This window comes from Callospermophilus lateralis, chromosome 1 (assembly GCF_048772815.1).
Source record: "Callospermophilus lateralis isolate mCalLat2 chromosome 1, mCalLat2.hap1, whole genome shotgun sequence".
NCBI classification, from domain to species: domain Eukaryota; kingdom Metazoa; phylum Chordata; class Mammalia; order Rodentia; family Sciuridae; genus Callospermophilus; species Callospermophilus lateralis.
Window position 1 is genome coordinate 29,780,373 of NC_135305.1, and position 20,499 is coordinate 29,800,871.

At 33.7% G+C, this 20,499-nt stretch overlaps 1 protein-coding gene across 4 annotated transcripts in view; it reads left to right on the forward strand.

Annotated features, from left to right (window-relative positions):
* Nucleotides 1-20,499, forward strand: part of Ankib1 (ankyrin repeat and IBR domain containing 1) — a 131,161-nt gene that overhangs the window by 74,066 nt on the left and 36,596 nt on the right. For all 4 annotated transcript variants that reach the window (XM_076833648.1, XM_076833657.1, XM_076833661.1 and 1 more), the window contains exons 6-9: nt 13,701-13,909; nt 15,118-15,206; nt 18,629-18,773; nt 19,975-20,141. In XM_076833648.1, coding sequence (XP_076689763.1) covers nt 13,701-13,909; nt 15,118-15,206; nt 18,629-18,773; nt 19,975-20,141 — 610 coding nt within the window. The remainder of the gene's footprint in view (nt 1-13,700; nt 13,910-15,117; nt 15,207-18,628; nt 18,774-19,974; nt 20,142-20,499) is intronic.

Genomic DNA, 20,499 nt, shown 5'->3' on the forward strand with positions numbered 1-20,499 from the left:
GTTTGTTTTATGAACGTTGCAGCACCATTGTTTGGTGCATACAAATTGATAATTGTTATGTCTTGTTGGTGGATGGTTCCTTTTAACAGTATATATTGTCCTTCTTTATCCCTTTTGATTAACTTAGGTTTGAAGTTGATTTTATTCGATATGAGTATGGTCACTCCTGCTTGCTTCCAAGGGCCATGTGAGTGGTATGATTTTTCCCAACCTTTCACCTTCAGCCTCTGTATGTCTTTTCCTATCATATGAGTCTCCTGAAGGCAGCATATTGTTGGATTTGTTTTTTTGATCCAGGTTACTAGCCTGTCTCTTGATTGGTGCGTTTAGGCCATTAACATTTAAGGTTACAATTGAAATATGATTTGTACTTCCAGTCATGTTTATTTATTTATTTATTTTAGTTTGGCTAGTTTTTACTCTTTGGTTATTTTCCTCCCCCTTTACTGAGATACCGCCCGCTGTTAGTTTTGGGCGCTATTTTTCAATTCCTCTTCTTGTAGCATTTTGCTCAAAATGCTTTGCAGTGCTGGTTTTCTGGCTGCGAATTCTTTTAGCTTTTGTTTATCGTGAAATATTTTAATTTCATTGTCAAATCTGAAGCTTAATTTTGCTGGATACAGTATTCTTGGTTGGAATCTATTATTTTTCAGCATTTGAAATACATTGTTCCAGGATCTTCTCGCTTTCAAAGTCTGTGATGAAAACTCAAGTCGTTAACCTAATTGGTTTACCCCTGAATGTAATCTGCCTCCTTTCTCTCATAGCTTTTCATATTCTCTCCTTGTTCTGTATGTTGGCTATCTTCATAATTATATGTCTTGGAGTTGGTCTATTACGGTTTTGAATGTTTGGGGTCCTGTAGGCTTCCAGGATTTGACAATCCATTCCATCTTTCATCTCTGGGAAGTTTTCTAGAATTATTTCTTTTAATAGGTTGTCCCTCCCTTTGGTTTGAACCTCTATGCTTTCTTCTATCCCGATGACTCTCAAATTTGGTTTTTTTATGACATCCCGTATCTCTTGAATAGATTGCTCGTGAGATTTAAGCATCTTTTCTGTGTTGACTGTATTCTTTTCAAGTTGATAAACTTTGTCTTCATTATCTGATGTTCTGACTTCTACTTATTCTAGTCTATTTGTAATATTCTCGTTTGAGTTTTTAATTTGGTTTATAGTGTCCTGCATTTCTAGGATTACTGTTTGATTTTTTTAAGATCTCTATCTCCTGGTAAAGCTCGTTCTTTGCCATTTGAATTTGTTTTTTTATTTCGTTTTCAAAATATACTTTCATTGCTTAGTGTTAAGTATGCCTTGAGTTCTTTCCCTATCCATGTTTCTGATGCTTCTAGGTCCTCCTGTAGATTTAAGTTGTCCTGCATTGTTTGTAATCCTTTTTTCCCTTGTTTTTTCATGTTGTTCAAGTTACTTTCCAGCTCTGTTTGATTGCTGTGTTTCTGCTCTCTCCTATAAATTTGTTTTGGTTTTGTATATCTCTGTTGTCTCTCCTTTGTGGTGGTAGACTATGCCTGCTAAAGTGGATTCCGCTGGGAAGGAGTTCTGACGGCTGAACTCCAGTGAGTCACCTCTCTGCTATGGCGGGCCATAGGCTCCTTGCTGGGGTGTCCAAAGGGAGGGGTGGGACTGGTCTGTCTCTGGTTGGTTTCAGCTCCCAGTTAGATACTTCATGAAGGCCTGGCTATAGACCTCTTCCTAGAGTCTCTGCGCCGTACCTGCTGGGCCACACCTCGGGGTCTAGCCGCGTGGTCGCCGGCGGGCGGGCGGTCTCTAGCCACCCAGTCGCGTGGTTGGTCGCTGGCCAGCCGGCAGTCTCCAGTTGCCCAGTCACATGGGCAGCTAGTGGGCGATCAGTCGCTGGCGGGCGGGCGGTCTCCAGCCGCCCAGTCACGCAGGCAGCTGTCGGTCGCCGGCGGGCGGGCAATCTCTAGCCGCCCAGTCGCGCCGGCAGTCGCCGGCGGGCAGGCTGTCTCTAGCCTCCCAGTCACGCGGGCAGTGGGTGGGCAATTGGTCGCCTGCAGGTTCGTGGACTCCGGCTGCCCAGTCGCCGGCGGGCAGGCGATCTCTATTCACCCAGTCGCAAGGGCCTGGCCCCTCGTCCCCTGGATTCTCCTGCTAGCCCGGCTTTCCCCTGTGTGATGCCTCTCGGCAGTTCAAACTGTACTCTGGGCCTGCAGTTTGCTGGGTGTGGAGGGTGGCTATTGGGAACCCCAGCACCCTATTGTTTTGATTTTTTCAGCTTGCCCCTCCCCCAGCACTGGCTAGACAGGTTTCTTTTTCACAGCTGATGGGAGGGGGAGTTGAAGGTCAGGTGTCTCTACCTTTCCCCGCGTCTCTATGCAGGCTCATTCTGATAATCCCTCCCCCGGAAAGCCTGGGAGAGATTTTATGCGAATTCCCTGCTGTATGGGAGATGGGCTGAGTAACACACACCTGTTTTATTCTTGCAATCTGTCGGAGAGTGGCGGTGGTGATGTCAGCTCTCCAAGATGGTGGCCCCTGGCTTCCTTGGTGGACTTTCCGTTGTGGGAGATAGAACTCGACCACTTCCTTCCCTGTCTCAAATCCCGAACAGCCGGCAGGATTCCACAGAATCCGTAGCACTGTTTCTCTCTGCTTGCTGGTCGCTTCTCGGCGGCACCCTTCCGTCTGTTGCCGCGGGGCGGGTCGTGCAACGGGCGGCAGATCAGTCAGCCTGGAACTCCGGTCGCACAGTTGGCTCGTGTTAGAGATTCAATAACGGGTCCTCGGTGCTGGATATCCTTCCTCTAGGTTTCGGTGCGCCCCTATTTTGCTGTAAATTCCTAACAAGATAGCTTTTTGTCGCTCTAACTCGTTATTCACCTGCACAGTGATGTGGTACATGGGGTATGATGCACTCTGTTCGTGGCCATCTTGGAGTCTCCGAATTTTTTTTTTTTTAGTTATCTGGAAGAATTTACTTACACTTCAGAATTATCTTAGACATAAAACAAAGATATGTCTAATAAATTTATTCAATTTCTGAGCTGAGCCATTACTTCATTAAGAGGTCATTAAATTTTTAATCATCTGTGGGGACATGAAATGTATATTCCCCAAATCTGAAGCTGATTAGAAAAGAATAAGCAAGTTTACTTAAACTAGGCACTTGCTACCTTGTTTTCAATTCTTTCTCTGGACATAATTTAATAAAACTATATTTGCTTAAATTTTTAAAAAAGGATAAGTTCTTACAAGTAAAACTACAATTTAAAGAATATACTCTTCATCAAAACTTTGCAATTCTTAATTACAAGTGAGGTCTGGCTTATAATAAAAATCTTTATAAAGGAATTATATTATCCTAAAAAAATTATTTTTTCTTTATATGCCTCACAATTTGATATATTAATATATTTTACATGATACCAATTCATTTTTATTGCAATTTTCTCAGTACATCACAAACATTTTTCAATAGTTGTTTATACTATTACAATCTTTAATGACAGTATATAATAAAATTACATGTTTATTGGTTATTTGTATTTTTTTATTGCGATTTCTTTTGTGATCTCTTGTACTATTTTTTTCTGGTAGAGCCAAAAAAAATGTGTGTTGTATTTTCATTATTATTCTTTTGAAAGTGTTTAAATTTTCCCTTCTTTGACTCAATCTGTTATTTAGAAGGATATAGTTTCTAAATATTTGAAATTTTTCTGGATATCCTATTAACTATTTCCACTTTTGTCCACTAGGATTTCATTCTTTTGTAATTTGTTGTGAGTTGTTTAATGGCCTAATACATAGTCTATCTTCATAACTTTCCCATGTGTACTTGAAAAGAATGTATTCTGCAATTGTTTAGTATAGAGTTCTGTTAACATCAATGTATTATGCAAATTTTCTGTGTCATTACTAATTTTTATTATCTAGTTCTATTGGTTGCTAACAAAGGGATGTTAAAATTCCCATTTATGGACCAGGCACATTGGCGCATGCACACCTGTAATCCCAGCAGCTTGGTAGGCTGAGGCAGGAGAATTATGAGTTCAAAGCCATCCTCAGCAACAGTGAGGCACTAAGCAACTCAGTGAGACCCTGTCTCTAAATAAAATACAAAAAAGGGGGGCTGAGTTTGTGACTTAGCGGTAGAGCGCTCTCCTAGCACATGCGGGGCACTGGGTTTGATCCTCAGTACCACATAAAAATATATAAATAAAATAAAGGTATTGTGTCCAACTATAACTAAAAAATATTTTTTAAAATTTTTTTTTAAAAGTAGAAAATAGTATTAGGGATATGGCTTAGTGGTTGAGTGCCCCTGAGTTTAATACCCTGTAACCCACTCAATAAAAAAAATTCCTTCCTATTAATGAATTCTATTTTTTTATTTATTTGTTCTTATGTAGTGCTGAGGATCAAACCCAGGCTAGGCAAGTGCTCTACCACTGAGCTATAACCCCAGCCCCTGTGTAAATGTTCTTAATGCTGTCAGTCTCTTAGTATACTTTGAAGCTCTGATCCTAGTCTTATACACATTTATGACTATGTCTGACTTAAGAAATGTCCCTTTTTATCTTTCCTATGACTTATTTTTATCTGAAATTAATTAATGCATAGCTTTACTTTTCTTATGTTATTTGCATAGCTAATAGAGTTTTTTAAAGTTATTTTAATTAGTTATACATGACAGTAGAAGTGAGTCTTGTTTTTTTTTATCCAATCCTAATTCCCAGTACCTTTTCATTAGTTCATTTACATTTAATGAAGTTATTATTATGGTTGAATTTTAGTCTTTCATTTCACTATGTTTTTTGTCTCTTCTGTGTTTTGTCCTCTGTTCCTTTTTTCCCTGCTGTCTTTCAAATTAATTGAATGATTTTAGAATTTTATTTTAATTATCTCTTGGGTTTTAGGTTATTCTTGTTTGCATCTTTTAAAAAATGCTTTTTCTCTGATCTCCTGTATACTTATTTTTTTACAGTCTACTTAAAGTTAATGTGGTACCATTTCACATAAAATGTGGATCTATTGTTCCATCCTTTGTGTTATGAATATCATATTACATACATTATAAATTTCACAACATTGTTAAAATGTTTGCTTCAAACAATCATATTTTAAATAAACATTTTTTTTCCTATTCTTTAGGTTGGATCATTTCTACTGATATGTTATTATCTGTTTCACCCAATTTTACCTTTGATATCTTTCATCTCTAAACCAAAGTTAACCCAGTGATTTTTTTTTTCTCCCCTTTTCAGATACTGTACTTTTTGGTTCTAAAATTCCCATTTGGTCCTTTTTCTTTACTAAGTTTTCATTGGTGATATTTACACATTTTTTAATTTATGACCTTCAGCAAAAAGTTATCATTTAAGTCCTTAATAATCATTATTCTAACATGTGAATCACATCACCTCAGGGTTGATCTCCATTGATTGCATTTTCTTACATTTTCCTTTTTCCATACATCTAATAGTTTGGGCTTGCAGCTTAGACATTTAAAATGACTTATTGGAGGGTCTGGGGTTTAGTTCAGTGGAAGAACACTTGCCTACCATGCAGAAGGCCCTGAATTTGATTCCCAGCACTCCAGAAAAACAAACCAACAAAATGATATTTGGAGCACTAGAGAAGAGCTCAGTGACTCAGTGATATTGTGCTTACCTAGCAGGCACAATATCCTAGGTTCCATCTCTAGAACTATCCACACACAAAGAAAACACAAAGATATATTGTAGAGATTCTGAATTCTGTAATAATCCTCTGAGTGTTGATGTTTGTTTGTTAACATACTTCAGACTCCCATTTTCTTGCAGTGGGCAGTGGCTGAATCTTTGTTGACTTGTTTTAACTGCCTGGAATCTGTTCCATACATGCACAATTCAGGCCCAAATCAGAGATTTGGAGAGTCTACATTCAACATATCTGTGGCCTTTTTTTTTTTTTTTTTTTTTTTTAAGAATATTCTTCCTCCTTTTCTAGGTGCTCTGGTAACCCTGAATCTAATCTCACTTTTTCAGGCTAATAAAATTTCAGGTTACCATTCTTGTGCTGCATGGAGTCTTCCCACAGGCAAAAACTTGAAACATTCATACAGTGCTATTTCAGTTTGGCCAAGTGACAACTCCACTTCTTTTTTGATTGTTCACTATTGTCTTTAGACAGTACTGTCTTTAGTTGTGATTGGTATTTTGTCTAACATTTATCATTGTATTGTAGAAAGGTTGGTCTGATAGGAGGGAATTACTTTACTCTTACCAGAAATGGAACAGTACTTATTACATTCAATGCATTCCTCATGTTTTTTAAGGATTATAAGGAAGACAGTTATATCATTCCTAAGTCATGGTCATTCTGCTCCCACTTTTCCTTATCTTTTATCTGGTTTCTCTGGATTATCTGGCTTATCTGCTTATTGGCTAGCTTTCCTGTGTAACCCTTGGTATTAGTGATTCTTACCACTTTCTTGGCTTACGTGAAAATTCAGTCACTAATTTGTTCTTTACTGTGTGGCAAGCAGTAGACTTTGAGCAATTGTCTAGACCTCATAATCATTTGGGTAGGAAATTTATCAGTGAATAGGTGATAATTGAAATCCTGAGACATGAATTGGTATGAATATACTTTGTATACAACCAGGAAAAAAGAAAGAAAGAAATCCTGAGAATGCCTCTAGTTTTTTAAAGTAAGAAATAGTCACTGAACCAGGCGCGGTGGCTCACACCTATAATCCCAGCAGCTCAAGAGGCTGATGCAGGAGGATTGCGAGTTCAAAGCCAGCCTCAGCAATGCCAAGGCACTAAGCAACTCTAAATAAAATACTAAGCAATCTCTAATACAAACTAGAGCTGGGGATGTCGCTCAGTGGTCGCTTGCCCCTGAGTTCAATTCCCGGTACCAAAAAAGAAAGAAAAAAAAAGAAATAGGCTGAGCTACATGCAGTGATGCACGCCTGTAATCCCAGTGGCTCAGGAGGCTGAGGCATGAGGATTACAAGTTCATAACCAGCCTCAGCAACTTAGTTAAGCCCTACACGACATTTTAGCAAGACCCTATCTCTAAAATAAAATATTAAAAAAGGGTTGGGCATGTTGCTCAGTGGTTAAGCCCTTCTGGTTTCAATCCCCATTACCAAAAAAATGAACAGGCTTTTGGTTTGAATCAGATTCTCCTCATCATGTTGTTTTAAAATATTTTTTTTAGTTGTCAATGAACCTTTATTTAATTTATTAATATGTGGTGTTGAGAATTCAACCCAATGCCTCACGCATTGTGCAGGCAAGCACTATACCACTGAGCCACAATCCCAGCCCCAGCCCCTTATCATGTTTTTGTAGTATCTTTTTCTTGCTATTTAAAAGCTTTCTTTTCAAAAAATCAGGAATAATTTTTAAGTTTGTTTGACTTTTTCCACATCTTAAAAGAAATTATAATACTATTTTTATCTTTCATAACACTCAAGTATTTTTATATTAGAAAGTTAAGATATTTGATCTTGGGATTTATATCATGCTCTATTTGGTTTCCTAATATTTTATTTAGATTTTCGCATTATAGTATAATAAATACTCCTTTAACTAGCATCAGTTTAACTTGACTTTTTTCAAGTAAGGACTTTTTTTGCCAAGTAGACTGAGAGTATTCTTGGCTAGGAGATTTCTTTTCAGAATTCTCCTCTGGTTGACTTGAATTGTATGCTTACCAAGCTTTGGTTACCAAATCTGATTATCCTAGTTGTGATTGCATAATATAATGAATCATACTGATAAAATATTAGTTTAAAAAATTATTATTTTTCTGAAATTAAAATTGATTACCTTGGAAAGCCTTGATAAAGTAAGTTACTTTTTAAGTTGCTGTTTTATTATGTGTGAGTGAAAAAAGAAGAGGAAGATCATAAAAATCTAGGCCTTTTCATTCAGATTACTACCGGATATATTTTAAATCTCATTGTAAAGAAATGATGCTGAAAACTTGTATACATGTTTTATGGGGCAGTTTAGGCAAGAAATAGGAAATAGAAGTAGAATGAAAGTCAAAGAAAAAGCCTTGGCCCTACATAAAAAGGATTAGAAAATTAATGTATATGCTTTTATTAAAAGTTTGATGGGTTGGGACTGAAGCTCAGTGGTAGAGCACGTGTGAGGCACTGGGTTCGAACCTCAGCACTGCATGAATAATAAATAAAGATATTGTGTTCAACTACAAAAAAAAATTTTATAAAAGTTTGCGATATGTGTGTATAATTATTTTTGTAATTCTACATTTTAACTGACCAATTAAACTTGCTAATATAAAGAAAACTTGGTTTATGTAAAATTGAGTTTTGGCATTTGGAGTTTTTATGACAGCCTTTTAAAAATCCCAAGAATTGTTACATAAAATTTTGGAAAATTTTGCTTATGTCTTATATTTTTTAAAGAAACAATTACTGTACTTCCCAGTTTCTTCCATAGTTTTTAGTCTGTTTAGGTTTACTACCTCTTCATGCATTCTTCAGTTTTAGTCATTTGCAATTTCCTAGAGTACTATCAAACTTCATGCAGATTTTAATAATATTGGTATGTTATTTTATGTTTATTTGTTTATTCATCAGATTTTTATTGAATACATACTTTGATCTAGACCTTGGGCTGAGCAGTGGAGATAAAATAGATTAGCAATATAGTTACCATCTCTCCCCTTCTATAAGTTTATAGTTTAAAAAACACTACATTTTCCTGCAGTTCTTTTCATTTTCTCTCAACATCTTGCTGTATTTCATTTTCAATTGAAATGTATATGTGCTGAGTTTTTCTTGACTACAACAGTATTGGCATAGTTATTTAGCTTTTTGCATTTTTCAATTTATAGTGATTTTTTTGTTATTTAAGTATTCTTTGTTTTTGTTTCAAAGGATTTCTTCATCTTTGTTCTTGAAGAATACCAATTTGGTCTCATTTTCCTTATTTGGCCAATGATGCTTTTTTTTTTTTTTTTTTTTAACTTATAACTGTTTTGTCCCAAGAAGTCTTTTTATGATAATTTTGATTCTTACTAATGTTCTTATTAATATTTTATTTGTTGTTTCTCATGCTTCCTCTAAGAGCTTCTTATTTTATTTGTTAAATGTTCTATTTGATTTTCACATGTTGTTTTTCTTTGCTACAGCAACACCTTTTCTGCAGCTGTCTTTTTGCTCTCTGACCCTACCTCAGGGGCACTCCATTGGTTCCAGTGAAGAGAAATAGCCTCACCAGAAAATAAAACATACTATAAGCCACTATAATTCAGTCAATATGGCACCTGAACAAATCTAGACAAATAGACCATTGAAATGGAATAGCAAGCCCACTTTAAAATATTTGGGGATTTAATTTATAGTTAAGATATTCTAGCTTAGTAAGAAGACAATAGTCAATAAATGAGTGTAATATGACTGGCTGGATAGCTGGAGTGAAATTAAGTTGGAATATTTAAAAAATAAAGAAAATTCATATCAGAAATGGAGGGAAGACATAAAATCAATCCATCAATCTTAGGACAAGGTCTAGTAAACTGACTTTCTCAGACAAACAACCAAGAAGCTAAAGAAAAGATAGGCTAAAGAATATTGACATTTTAAATTTTTGTTGTTAAAAGACATTGGTAAATAACTCAATAGAAAACTGATGAAAGGAAGTGGGTAGGTAATTCACAGAAGGACAAATGTTAATGGCCGACAAACACATGAAAAGATATTTGAATTCAAAGTAAGTTAAAATAACAATATCAGCTGGAGTTGTAGCTCAGTGGTAGAACGCTTCTCACACGTGAGGCACTGGGTTCGATCCTCAGCACCACATTACAAAAAATTTATTATGGCCATCTGCAACTAAAAAATATTTTTGTAAAAAATAACAGTGCCACTTCATAAATATCTAAAGGAATTATAACATCACTGCATAAGAAACTGGTTAAGTCCTCTGTTGTTTGCAGATATATGGGAATATGAGTGTTTGGCCCTATTCCAGGGAATTTATCCCAAAGAATTAGAAGCATGATGTGTAATACAGCTTTATTGTTGTGTCAAAAAATAACTAAAGAAAACAGGAAATACTTAAGGTAAATCATGGTACACAAATTGTTTCACAAGGTGGATTCAGTCATTAAAAAGAAAATAAGGTTCAACTTGGAGGATTTTTAGGAGGTTGATTAGTAGAAAAGGAAATAAAGTTTAGATTAAACTTATGTAAAATAATCTGAAATCCTTCATGTATGTATATAAGAGTTTACATATAATTATATTAGCATGGAGAAAAACATGGAAGGAGAAATATTTTGTTTCTCATATGTATTACTGACAAAGAGGGAAAGTAGAGAACAAGGAGAAACAAGTAAAAAAACAAAAGCTTCTGCTCTAAAAATAGCATATATCATATACTATGTGTTTTTATTCATAATATACATATGTTTTACAAAGTATTTGATAAATATTTTAAGAAATTTTTTCAGATAATAAATATAATTTAATGTTATAAATTTTTTTTTAAGAATCAGTGTGTTATTTATTCTATCACAAATATCAGATCAACCAGGTTTTTTTTTTTTTTTTAAGAGAGAGAGAATTTTTTTTTTTTTTTTAATATGTATTCTCTAGTTTTCGGCGGACACAACATCTTTGTTTGTATGTGGTGCTGAGGATCGAACCCGGGCTGCACGCATGCCAGGCGAGCGTGCTACCGCTTGAGCCATATCCCCAGCCCTAATGTTATAAAATTTTAAAAAATGTTTTAAACTAATTAGTGTGTTCATCAATTCTCATAGCCTCTTTTAGTTTTTCTTTTTAATTGCTTTTTTTAAAAAATACTTATTTTTTATGATGCTGAGAATCCAACCCAGGGCCTCACACACGCTAGACAAGCGCTCTACTGCTGAGCCACAGCCCTAGCCCCTTAATTGCTTTAATATAAAATCTTTCAGTATGTTTTTAAAAGTATGTTTTTGTCAATATATTATTTATAATTTGTGAATTAAGAAAGGAAGGTCCAAACAAGGTATTTTAATGAGGTGTTTTACCATCATTTACAATTGTAACTTTTAATCAGATTTTTCAGTTACCAGTCTGTTTTTAGTAGACTAATGTGCACTTAAATTATGCCTCACTTTAACATGCAGTTGTGCTAATTTAGTGTTTTAAAGTTTAATCTTTCATTCTGTAAAGAGATAATGCCGTCTCTTTTCCTCACATTCTCTTTTAAACCTAACAGCCAAAGTCTTATTTTAAAAGACAAGATAAAGTTGTTTTTGTTTTTGTTTTTGTTTTTTTTTAGCCTGGATAAACTGTGTATACCTTAGCATTATTTTATCTATTTCTTAACTCTATTCCTTAAGTTTCCAAAGTAACCATAACTTCTTCAATATAGTTCTCTGGATAAAACCCTCAATTCTCTTCCAAGACTATGATCCAAATGTCTTGAGGTCATCACAAGTTGTGTGATAAGCCCTGAAATAATTATAATAATTAATCATGGCCTAGATTTATTGATGTTACCATCTGCCAGCCATTACTTAAAGCATATTACATATATTACTTCAGTTAATGTTCATGAAACCAATAGTGTCGATACTAATTAGTCCCAGTTAACATGTAAGAAACTTAGATACAAAGAGGTTAAGTACTTGCCTACCACTTTCTTTTGAAATTGATAAGAGTTAATAAAACAGACATGGAAGATTGGTTTTTTCCTAATGTAACTACAAATCCCTATAGCTGCTAAAAAAGGAAGGAAAGGATATCTTTATACCAGTGAGTATCACCTCTTAAATATTAACACATCAGTCAAGTTTAAAGAAACCAGCATTAGGGGCTAGGAATGTGACTCAGTGGTAGAGTGTTTGCCTGCCATGCCTGAGGCCCTGGATTTAGTCCCCAGCACCAAAAAAAGAAAGAAACCATCAAGATGTATTATATGATGTTGCAAGAATTAAGAGTGGTCAGGTTTAAAAAGAAAGAAAGATTCTTATGAGAAAACCTAGGAAGATAAAACATTTATTTAGTACTCTTATCTCTAAAAATTTCTCCATAAATATCTATTCAATTAAAGGATTTTTATATGTTAAAATAAGTTTCTACTAATAAAATTAGTAGATTGCTAAATTTTATGCCATATGTTTTAGAAACAAAATTCATAACTGAGAAATATAAATGCCTGTTTTATATGTACATATAAACTTTCCATACAAGTAGAAAATTTAGGTTTATACTACAGTATTTTAAATATGCAAAATTTAGAGGACAGTCTACAGGACCCACAAGAAAGTCAAATGTTGCATACAGGCAATGATCAGAGTAATAACCTATAGTTAGTAATAACCTATCTAAACACTGATTCCATCTAGCACCTTTTCCTAAAATGTACTCACGTGTAGTTTTTTCAGTTGTTAGGGGTTTTTTCCCCTCCTGTGTAATTTGACTCGTATTTCGCTTCTTTCTCCCAGTCTTCCCAAACTAGGACTTCCTATACTGCAGAACTGTTTTAAGTCTCACAGTTAACTTCTGTGCTTCTGTATTTTTGGTTTCCTCAGCTGGAAATACACTTCCTCAATTCTCATTGCGTGTCTGAATCATACTTATCCTGTTAAATTGCTAAATGCATTAGCTTAATATGATTGAAAAATTCTTGTGTAGAAAATTTCCATAGCTATTTGTATTTGAGCTGTAAAATTTTATAGAATGGACCTACAGTGAATAAGTTGTCCTTTTTAACTTCTTTAGGGTGGGGAGGATGCTGGCAATCAAACCCCCAGCATTGTACCTCCAAGACAAGGAGTCTTCCATTGAGCTGCATCCCCAGCCTTTAAGTTCACCCTTTTAATATACTTGTAAAATAGTATGTGGTAGTGGAAATGACACAGCTTAGGGATCACAGAAGACTTGTCAAGTATCTATCCATGTGAGCGTGGACAAGTTACATAACTATCCTGAGTATTGTTTTCTTCATTAAATAATGATTTCAGTCATTAAATAATGATTGAAAAGTTTGCTGGGGGGCGGAACTTAAATAGTGTGTATAAAATGCCTACCTAAATAATTGAATATATTAATTTATTGTTTTTAAAGGTTAGGTTTTTATGGCTCTGGGACTTTATCATAATGTGTTTCACTTGACCATTTTATAAATGTTCAGTGTATGAAGACAAAACTTTCTTTATCGTGAAGCCAGATTTGAGCTCACTTAAGACAAAATTTATACCTACTTCACTAAAACTTTCTTTATAACCCTTGAGAAGTTCCTTCTGCTCTCAAGCTGTTTGTCAAGTGATTTTTTAGGACCTGATATTGGTATTAACATGCTTGGGGTAACTATATAATCATTTTACAACTTCACGCTAATGAGGCCATTTACAAAATTGCATATTGAAAGAGTAAAAGAGGCTAAAAATTTAGTAAATTCTAAAAGTGATGTGTATCATCTTTTATTAGTAGAAATTAGGAGATTGTTAGATATTGACACACTTGTAAGCCACAGTAGGTTATAAGGGAATTTAAATTCTGCTTTAAAATATCAATAAATTTAACATAGCCAGATAATCATTTGCTGTTACTGCTTGTACATAAATACTACTTTTTTTCCTTAGGTGACCGATATCTTTTTAATTTATCCAGACTGTTTCTTTCACTATTGTGTAGCTTTTAAAACATTACTATGGTTTCTGCATTTTGAGAAAGATACATTTCATTTTTCTTAAAGACTGGGACAGGGAGAAATTACTTGAAGCTTGGATGTCCAACCCAGAGAACTGTTGCCAACGATCAGGTGTTCAAATGCCAACTCCACCACCAAGCGGGTATAATGCCTGGGACACGCTTCCTTCTCCAAGAACTCCAAGGACTACACGCTCTTCTGTCACCAGTCCAGATGAAATAAGTTTATCGCCTGGAGATTTAGACACCAGTTTGGTATGGCTTAGTGTACTACGGTTTAGTATAGTATGGTGTAGGGTGGCTATAGTATACTTCCCATAGCTTTGTTCTTAGTCTTTTAACTTTTAAATTATTTAATGTTATTCCATGGAATGTCTAGTTGTGTTCTTGTAATTGAATCCTATACCCTTGTTTAAAGGTTCCATTATTTTCATGCTTTAGTAAATGCTTATTATCACAGAATATTTTTGTGATCTGTAAACTATAGATCAAAACATAATAGTTTGGAGAAACCATGTACTCTTATTTTCACTTAAAAGCTTCAGATACTAAAATATTGAAAACTGAATTTGTGGTATGTACTTTAAACCAAAAATGCAAAAAACATTTCTTGAAAGCTACTAATTTTTAAACATTTTCAGTATATTGATGGTCATATATTTATTTCAGCAAAGCTTCTGGAGTTTGTCATCCAGATGCATTTCCATAATAAATATTTCCTCTTTATTAAGGTACAGTATTGCCCTTTGTGGATTTTTAGATTGGCATATCATTGGTATGCTATATAGGAAATTTTGATGTTTCTTGAATGGTTCAACCACTCAAACTTTGTGATTAATATGAAAGCACTCCTTGTTTCATCTAACCCATTTTGGAAAACAGAATCCTACTTCCTATTAATTCTCAACTATCACAAGATAAAGTTTGCTTCTAGTAAGTCATTGTTGAGAAGATACATAGTTTTATAGCAGGGTTCCTTTCTTAGAAAGCTTTAAATTGCTACTCTTAATATCCGGAGTTGCTGTGTTAAAAGCACAAAGATAACTCTGGTTTTATAGATTGTCCAAGTTAAGTGTAGGTTGAAGGACATGATACTGAAGTGGTTATTTTGCAGCATGCAATTTGATCTTGACCTGAATAGATTATAATGATTTTTTTTCTTGCACTTTCTTTTCCAAATTGCACAGATGCTGATAAATACATGAAATTAAGAGTTTGACTTTTGAATTAAAGTATTTAAGTTGTACAATAGTTTATAGTGAGATAGAAATTGTATGTTATTCAAAGATAGGCACTCTAACTGCCCTTATAACTTGGGAACACCTAATGTTAAAATTTATGATTACCATTCCAGTATTTTTACTTTTAAATAATGAACAAAGCAAAAGTATTAATGCCCAAAATGAATGTTTTTCTCTCTCCAAAATATGACTGTTGAAGTCATTGTTCTTCTCCATCTCCAGTGTGACATTTGTATGTGCAGTATCTCTGTGTTTGAAGATCCAGTGGATATGCCCTGTGGACATGACTTTTGTAGAGGATGTTGGGAGTCGTGAGTATATGAGCAGCTTAGTATCTCTTACTGCATGGTAGCATTCTGATTTGGTAATAAAATTGTTTGCTTTCATTACTTACTTCTATGGACTATTTATATTCGTTTCAGAGTTACCCTGAAATTTATTGTACTTAATTATTAAAGAATAATTCTTTTTTCTTATTTTGTCATCTTTCCAGCTACTTTAGTTATTGCTGTTTAGCTTAATATAATGTACTTTAGGAAACAAATGACTATTCTAAATAATTTTTCGTAGTATTTTAATGTATATAACATCTAATGTAAATGCCAGGCCTTCACCTAAATTTCAAGAATCAGTTTCTGCCTTAGTCCTAAGAATTCTAATCATTTGTTTTTGTGCTTTCTCTTAATTTTTGTTGATGAATAACCTTGAAAAATCTGTAAAAATGTGGATGTTTAAAATTTCTTTGTAGTCTATTCAAAGTTAAATGTTTCTGCTAGATATGGTTGAGGTGGAAAATGTATTTTGTTTCTTATGTTTATCTCTATTTTCCTTCTCATTACCTTGCTGAGATTTATATTTTCTTATTATCCATTAACTGCTTTGAGGTTGCACTTAAATGTAGAGATCTGGGGAACACCAGGTGGGTAAGAGAACAAGAAGAAATTTGAGCAAATTTTTTGGTTTTTTTTCTGTTTTATTTTTAACAGCTCTGTATAGTTTTCATACATCAAACCACATGTTTAAAATAAATAATTTGATAAACTTTAACGTATATATACACCTGTGAAACCATCACCACAATCAAGATAATAAATATATCAATAAATATAAATATATTCATTTCCTCTTGAATCTCTCATGCCCTTCTCATTCTGCCTCCCACCACCAAAGCTATAGGTTTACTGGCCTGTGGTTCTGGTTTCATTTCAAATACATATTTTTTTTCTGTTTTCCAAAATGGAATTATGTGGAAAAGGTTTTTTTTTTTGGGGGGGGGGGAAGCTACTGCTTTTCAAAAGTCAGAATAAGTAAGAGTATCTATTTATTCTTTTTAAAACACAAGCTAGACTTTACTCTGAGTTTAATAGATAATTAATTTACAAAGGCCAAAATTCACAGTCTAAAGCAGTCTTTCATTTATCTCTGGAGGCCGAATATCTCCCCCCATGTACAATACTTTATTTAGCTTAAAATTGTTAACTATAATGTAGTAGGATGTATTACCTGGGTTTTACCAGGTTTGCAGCTTTTGGCTTTGGTTCATATGTGAAAACAGCTCATCCAGGAATTACTTGAATTTTTTGAGCTTCTTTGATCTTTCTCATGGGAACCATCTCTTATACTCATCACAGACTAGCCATGAGAGATTATGGCAAGATTCACATTTGAAAGATCTAATTATTGTTTTCCAAAGTATCTTACCATCCTACCTAGGTTTCTGTGCCCTTTCCGTGTACATCTTGTCAAACCAAACATCAGTAAAGCAAGTTCCATGTTAAGTGATTCATGTTGATAAAATCACTTTTAAATTAATTGCAAACTTTACACAGGCTTATAAATAAAAGTAATTCCTGTCTAAAAATGAGGAAGAGTTTTTAAAGGTCTTCAAATAATTTTGAAAGCTCCTCTATCCTACTCTTCCCAGTGCCCCTATCTTCTCAGTCCAGCCAGATCTATGCCAAGGGCTTGAAAAAAGAGAATTATTACTTGCCACCCAGGCTAGAACTTACTGCCTGATATAAGGATAAGAGCTCAGGTTCTAGATATAATAGGCTTCTAGGTTGTGGATTTCAGCTCTGCTATTTATTAATTGTTGATTTAGGTAAATGGTAACCTGTCTGTACCTCAGTTTTCTAATTTATAAAATGATGTAAATAGTAAGTACTTTATAGGATTAATTTATTAAGTAACAGTATATACAGAGTGCTTGGAACAGGGCATATGTAATCATCTTCCTACGCATTTTAATAAGCAAAGAGCCTATCTGTATGATTGCATCTTGAAGGTGATACACAAGATTAAAAATATTGGTAGAATTTGCTCCAGATTTCTTTTACAAAGGCAAAGATAGCTTTAAAATATAAATATCTATATATATATTAGAGCTAGGTTTGAGGGGAGAGGGCTACCTGTTGGAAAACTTCTGTGAAGTGCCAGGATGAGGGTTGTGGAGGTAGAAGGAGATGGAGAAAGGGAGCAGGTCCATTGAGGTAGCAGTAAGGTTGATTTTTTTTTTTTTTCCTTTTAAGTACAATGGAATTAAGAGACTGAGAAGAAACGGGAAAAGATATTATAATTAGAATAATCAAACTATTGATAGTGATAAGTAAAAGAGGTTTGATTCATTTGTCCTGTTTTCCATTGAATTTCTCTGTTTAACAAAATCTTAAGTCCCATATAGTCAGACAAAATCAAAAGTTTGTTTCTTGCTCCTCCACAGGCAGTATTAAATATAACAGCAATAATCCTTGCTAAAATTTGTGAATTCTTCAGTGTCAGGCACTATATATATATTTCATATGTATAATTTGCATAACAGACCTGAGGATAATAATAATATTATTATTCCTATTTTTTAAAAAAATTTTGTAGTTGTATATGGACAGCATGCTTTTTATTTTATATGTTTATTTTTTTTATGTGGTGCTAAGGATCAAACCCAGTGCTTCATACATTCTAGGCAAGTGCTCTGCCATTGAGCCACAGCCCCAGCCCTTATTATCCTTATTTTTCAGAACAGTTAACAAAATTGCTTAAGATTATTAAGCTGAAAACCTAAAATTTTTTAATTTAGAATCTTGCTCTTAATGATTAATTCACCTTGGGCTAGATTCCTCCCACTTTACAGGATGCCTTTTCCTTATTAACTCAACAACAGAGCAGGACATAGAACTCATTTTAGAATTTATCAAAATGATATATAAGGAGAAACTATTTTCTTTTAAAAAGAAAAGCCCTGGATTCTAGTGCCACCCTCAAATATCTTTAATTATCTTTGGTTCATTTGCTTAAAGATATAATAAATTGAGAATTGAATATGTCCTTTCTAAGCCACTCATTTCTGAATTTTTAGTGTTAAATAAAAGTGTTTCAGATTTTTAGAGATAATAAAGCAAAATGGAAACATAAAAATAACTGAAATACTCAAGTGTATGTGTATATGTGTGTCTACATGTCTACATATATGCTCATAAAATAAATGGCTGGACAATTAATAAGTGCTAGAGTTGATATTCCACAATCTAGTCGGTATGCTTATGTTTGCTCATGCACTGGACACTAAACTCAAGTCTAGTGCATGCTAGCACACAGTCTACTACTAAGCTACACCTCCATCCCATGTTAGTATTAGCTTAATTATAATCTTAACAGAAAATTTAGAATAAAGAAAAATTCTTAAATGTGCAAATAACTTACATTGTTGCCCTTTTTCTGTCAATTGCTGCTTTAACAGGTTTTTGAATCTGAAAATTCAGGAGGGTGAAGCTCACAACATTTTCTGCCCTGCATATGATTGCTTTCAACTTGTACCTGTGGACATCATAGAAAGTGTAGTTTCTAAGGAGATGGACAAACGATACCTACAATTTGATATTAAGGTATGCTGCCAATTATTTGTCTGATTTCCATAATTCCAATTTTATTAAACGTATATAACATGTTATTTGTTTTCATTTTATTTTTGAAAATATAGAATAATGGCCTCTAATGTATTCCTTTATGTAATATTTCTCAGAAATATTACATAAAGGAATGGGTGGCATTAAAGTTTTAAGCCAAAGCATTATTTTATAAAATAAAAGTAAAAATGAAAGCCTGGCGTAATAGTTTACCAAAAAAATTGTTATAGCTCACAGGTATTTACTAATTTGCATATTATACTTTTATAACTAATTGGCTAAGATGATGTTCAAAGCAGATAGTACCTGCTTTAAATTTTCCAAAACATTTGATGCTCCTACAAATAAATATTTAGAAATAGAAATTTAGATATAGCAATAAATTATTTTAAGATAAATATTTAGTATTTTTAACTTGGAAACTTACAATTTTTTAAATTGCAGTAATAGTTTCATATAAATATTATAACATTTCAACTTTTTTCCCCCAGTGTTTATTTTCATTCAGGAGTTATTCAGAAGTATATGTAGGTTACTCTCTTTTTTGTGAAATTTAAAAGTTAAATTTTAATTGCTTTGTGCAATTAATGGACTTTTAAAAGAGAAGTCCTGCTTTTATAAAATAAAAAGCATCATCATAAATTGATTTTTTAATATATATATGTATATATATTTAGTTATAGATGGACAAAACACCTTTATTTGTTTTTATTTTTATGTGGTGCCTGGGATTGAACCCAGTGCCACACACATGCTAGGCAAGCACTCTACCACTGAGCCACAACCCTAGCCCCATAAATTGATTTTTATGTGTTATGAAGATGCCATTTTAAAAATTAACTGTTCGAATACACTAGTAATTATATGCAAAATTCTACTTATATTTTATCAGAACAGTAGCACATTGTATGAGAAAACATTTTTAAGTTACACATTTTCTGACTAAATAATTGCATTTTTACTTTAGCTTCATTTACCTATTTTTTAGATTAACAAAAACAAAATTTTTAAGTCATGTTATTACTAAGGTAAAAATGTCATTTTTCCTTAAGTTTTTAACTGTTTTTGAGACTGATAATTTCTTGTATTTTTATTTTTTTTTAACTTCAAATTACTGTGGAGGTACTCTTTATGTTAGAATTTAGAGTTAAAATGTTTTTTGTTATTACTATTTAAACAGGCCTTTGTTGAAAATAATCCTGCCATTAAGTGGTGCCCTACTGCAGGCTGTGAAAGAGCAGTCAGACTAACAAAACAAGGGTCAAATACATCTGGATCTGATACACTCAGTTTCCCACTGCTGAGAGCTCCAGCTGTGGATTGTGGGAAAGGACATCTCTTCTGCTGGTTAGTACGTGACACGATGACATCAGCTTTTCTAACAGTTTTTAAAGAAATGTTCTCTCTCGGCCTTTACAGTGTAGTATACTTGATATTATTCTTATTAATTAAAAATATATAATAAATAGTAATAGTTGATATTTATCATGTGTTGATAAATATCAAGCACTATGCCAAATATTTTTAAGTATGAGATTCTTCCAGTGATGCTCTGCATTGAATGTTGATATTGTGTTCATTTTACAGATAAGGAAATTCAACCACAGAGATGTTTCCCAGGGTGCTAGGAAATGGTGGAAAAGGGTTTGAGCCCAGATATGTTTGATTCCAAAGCCCATTGCTAACCGTAGATTAGAAAATGTTT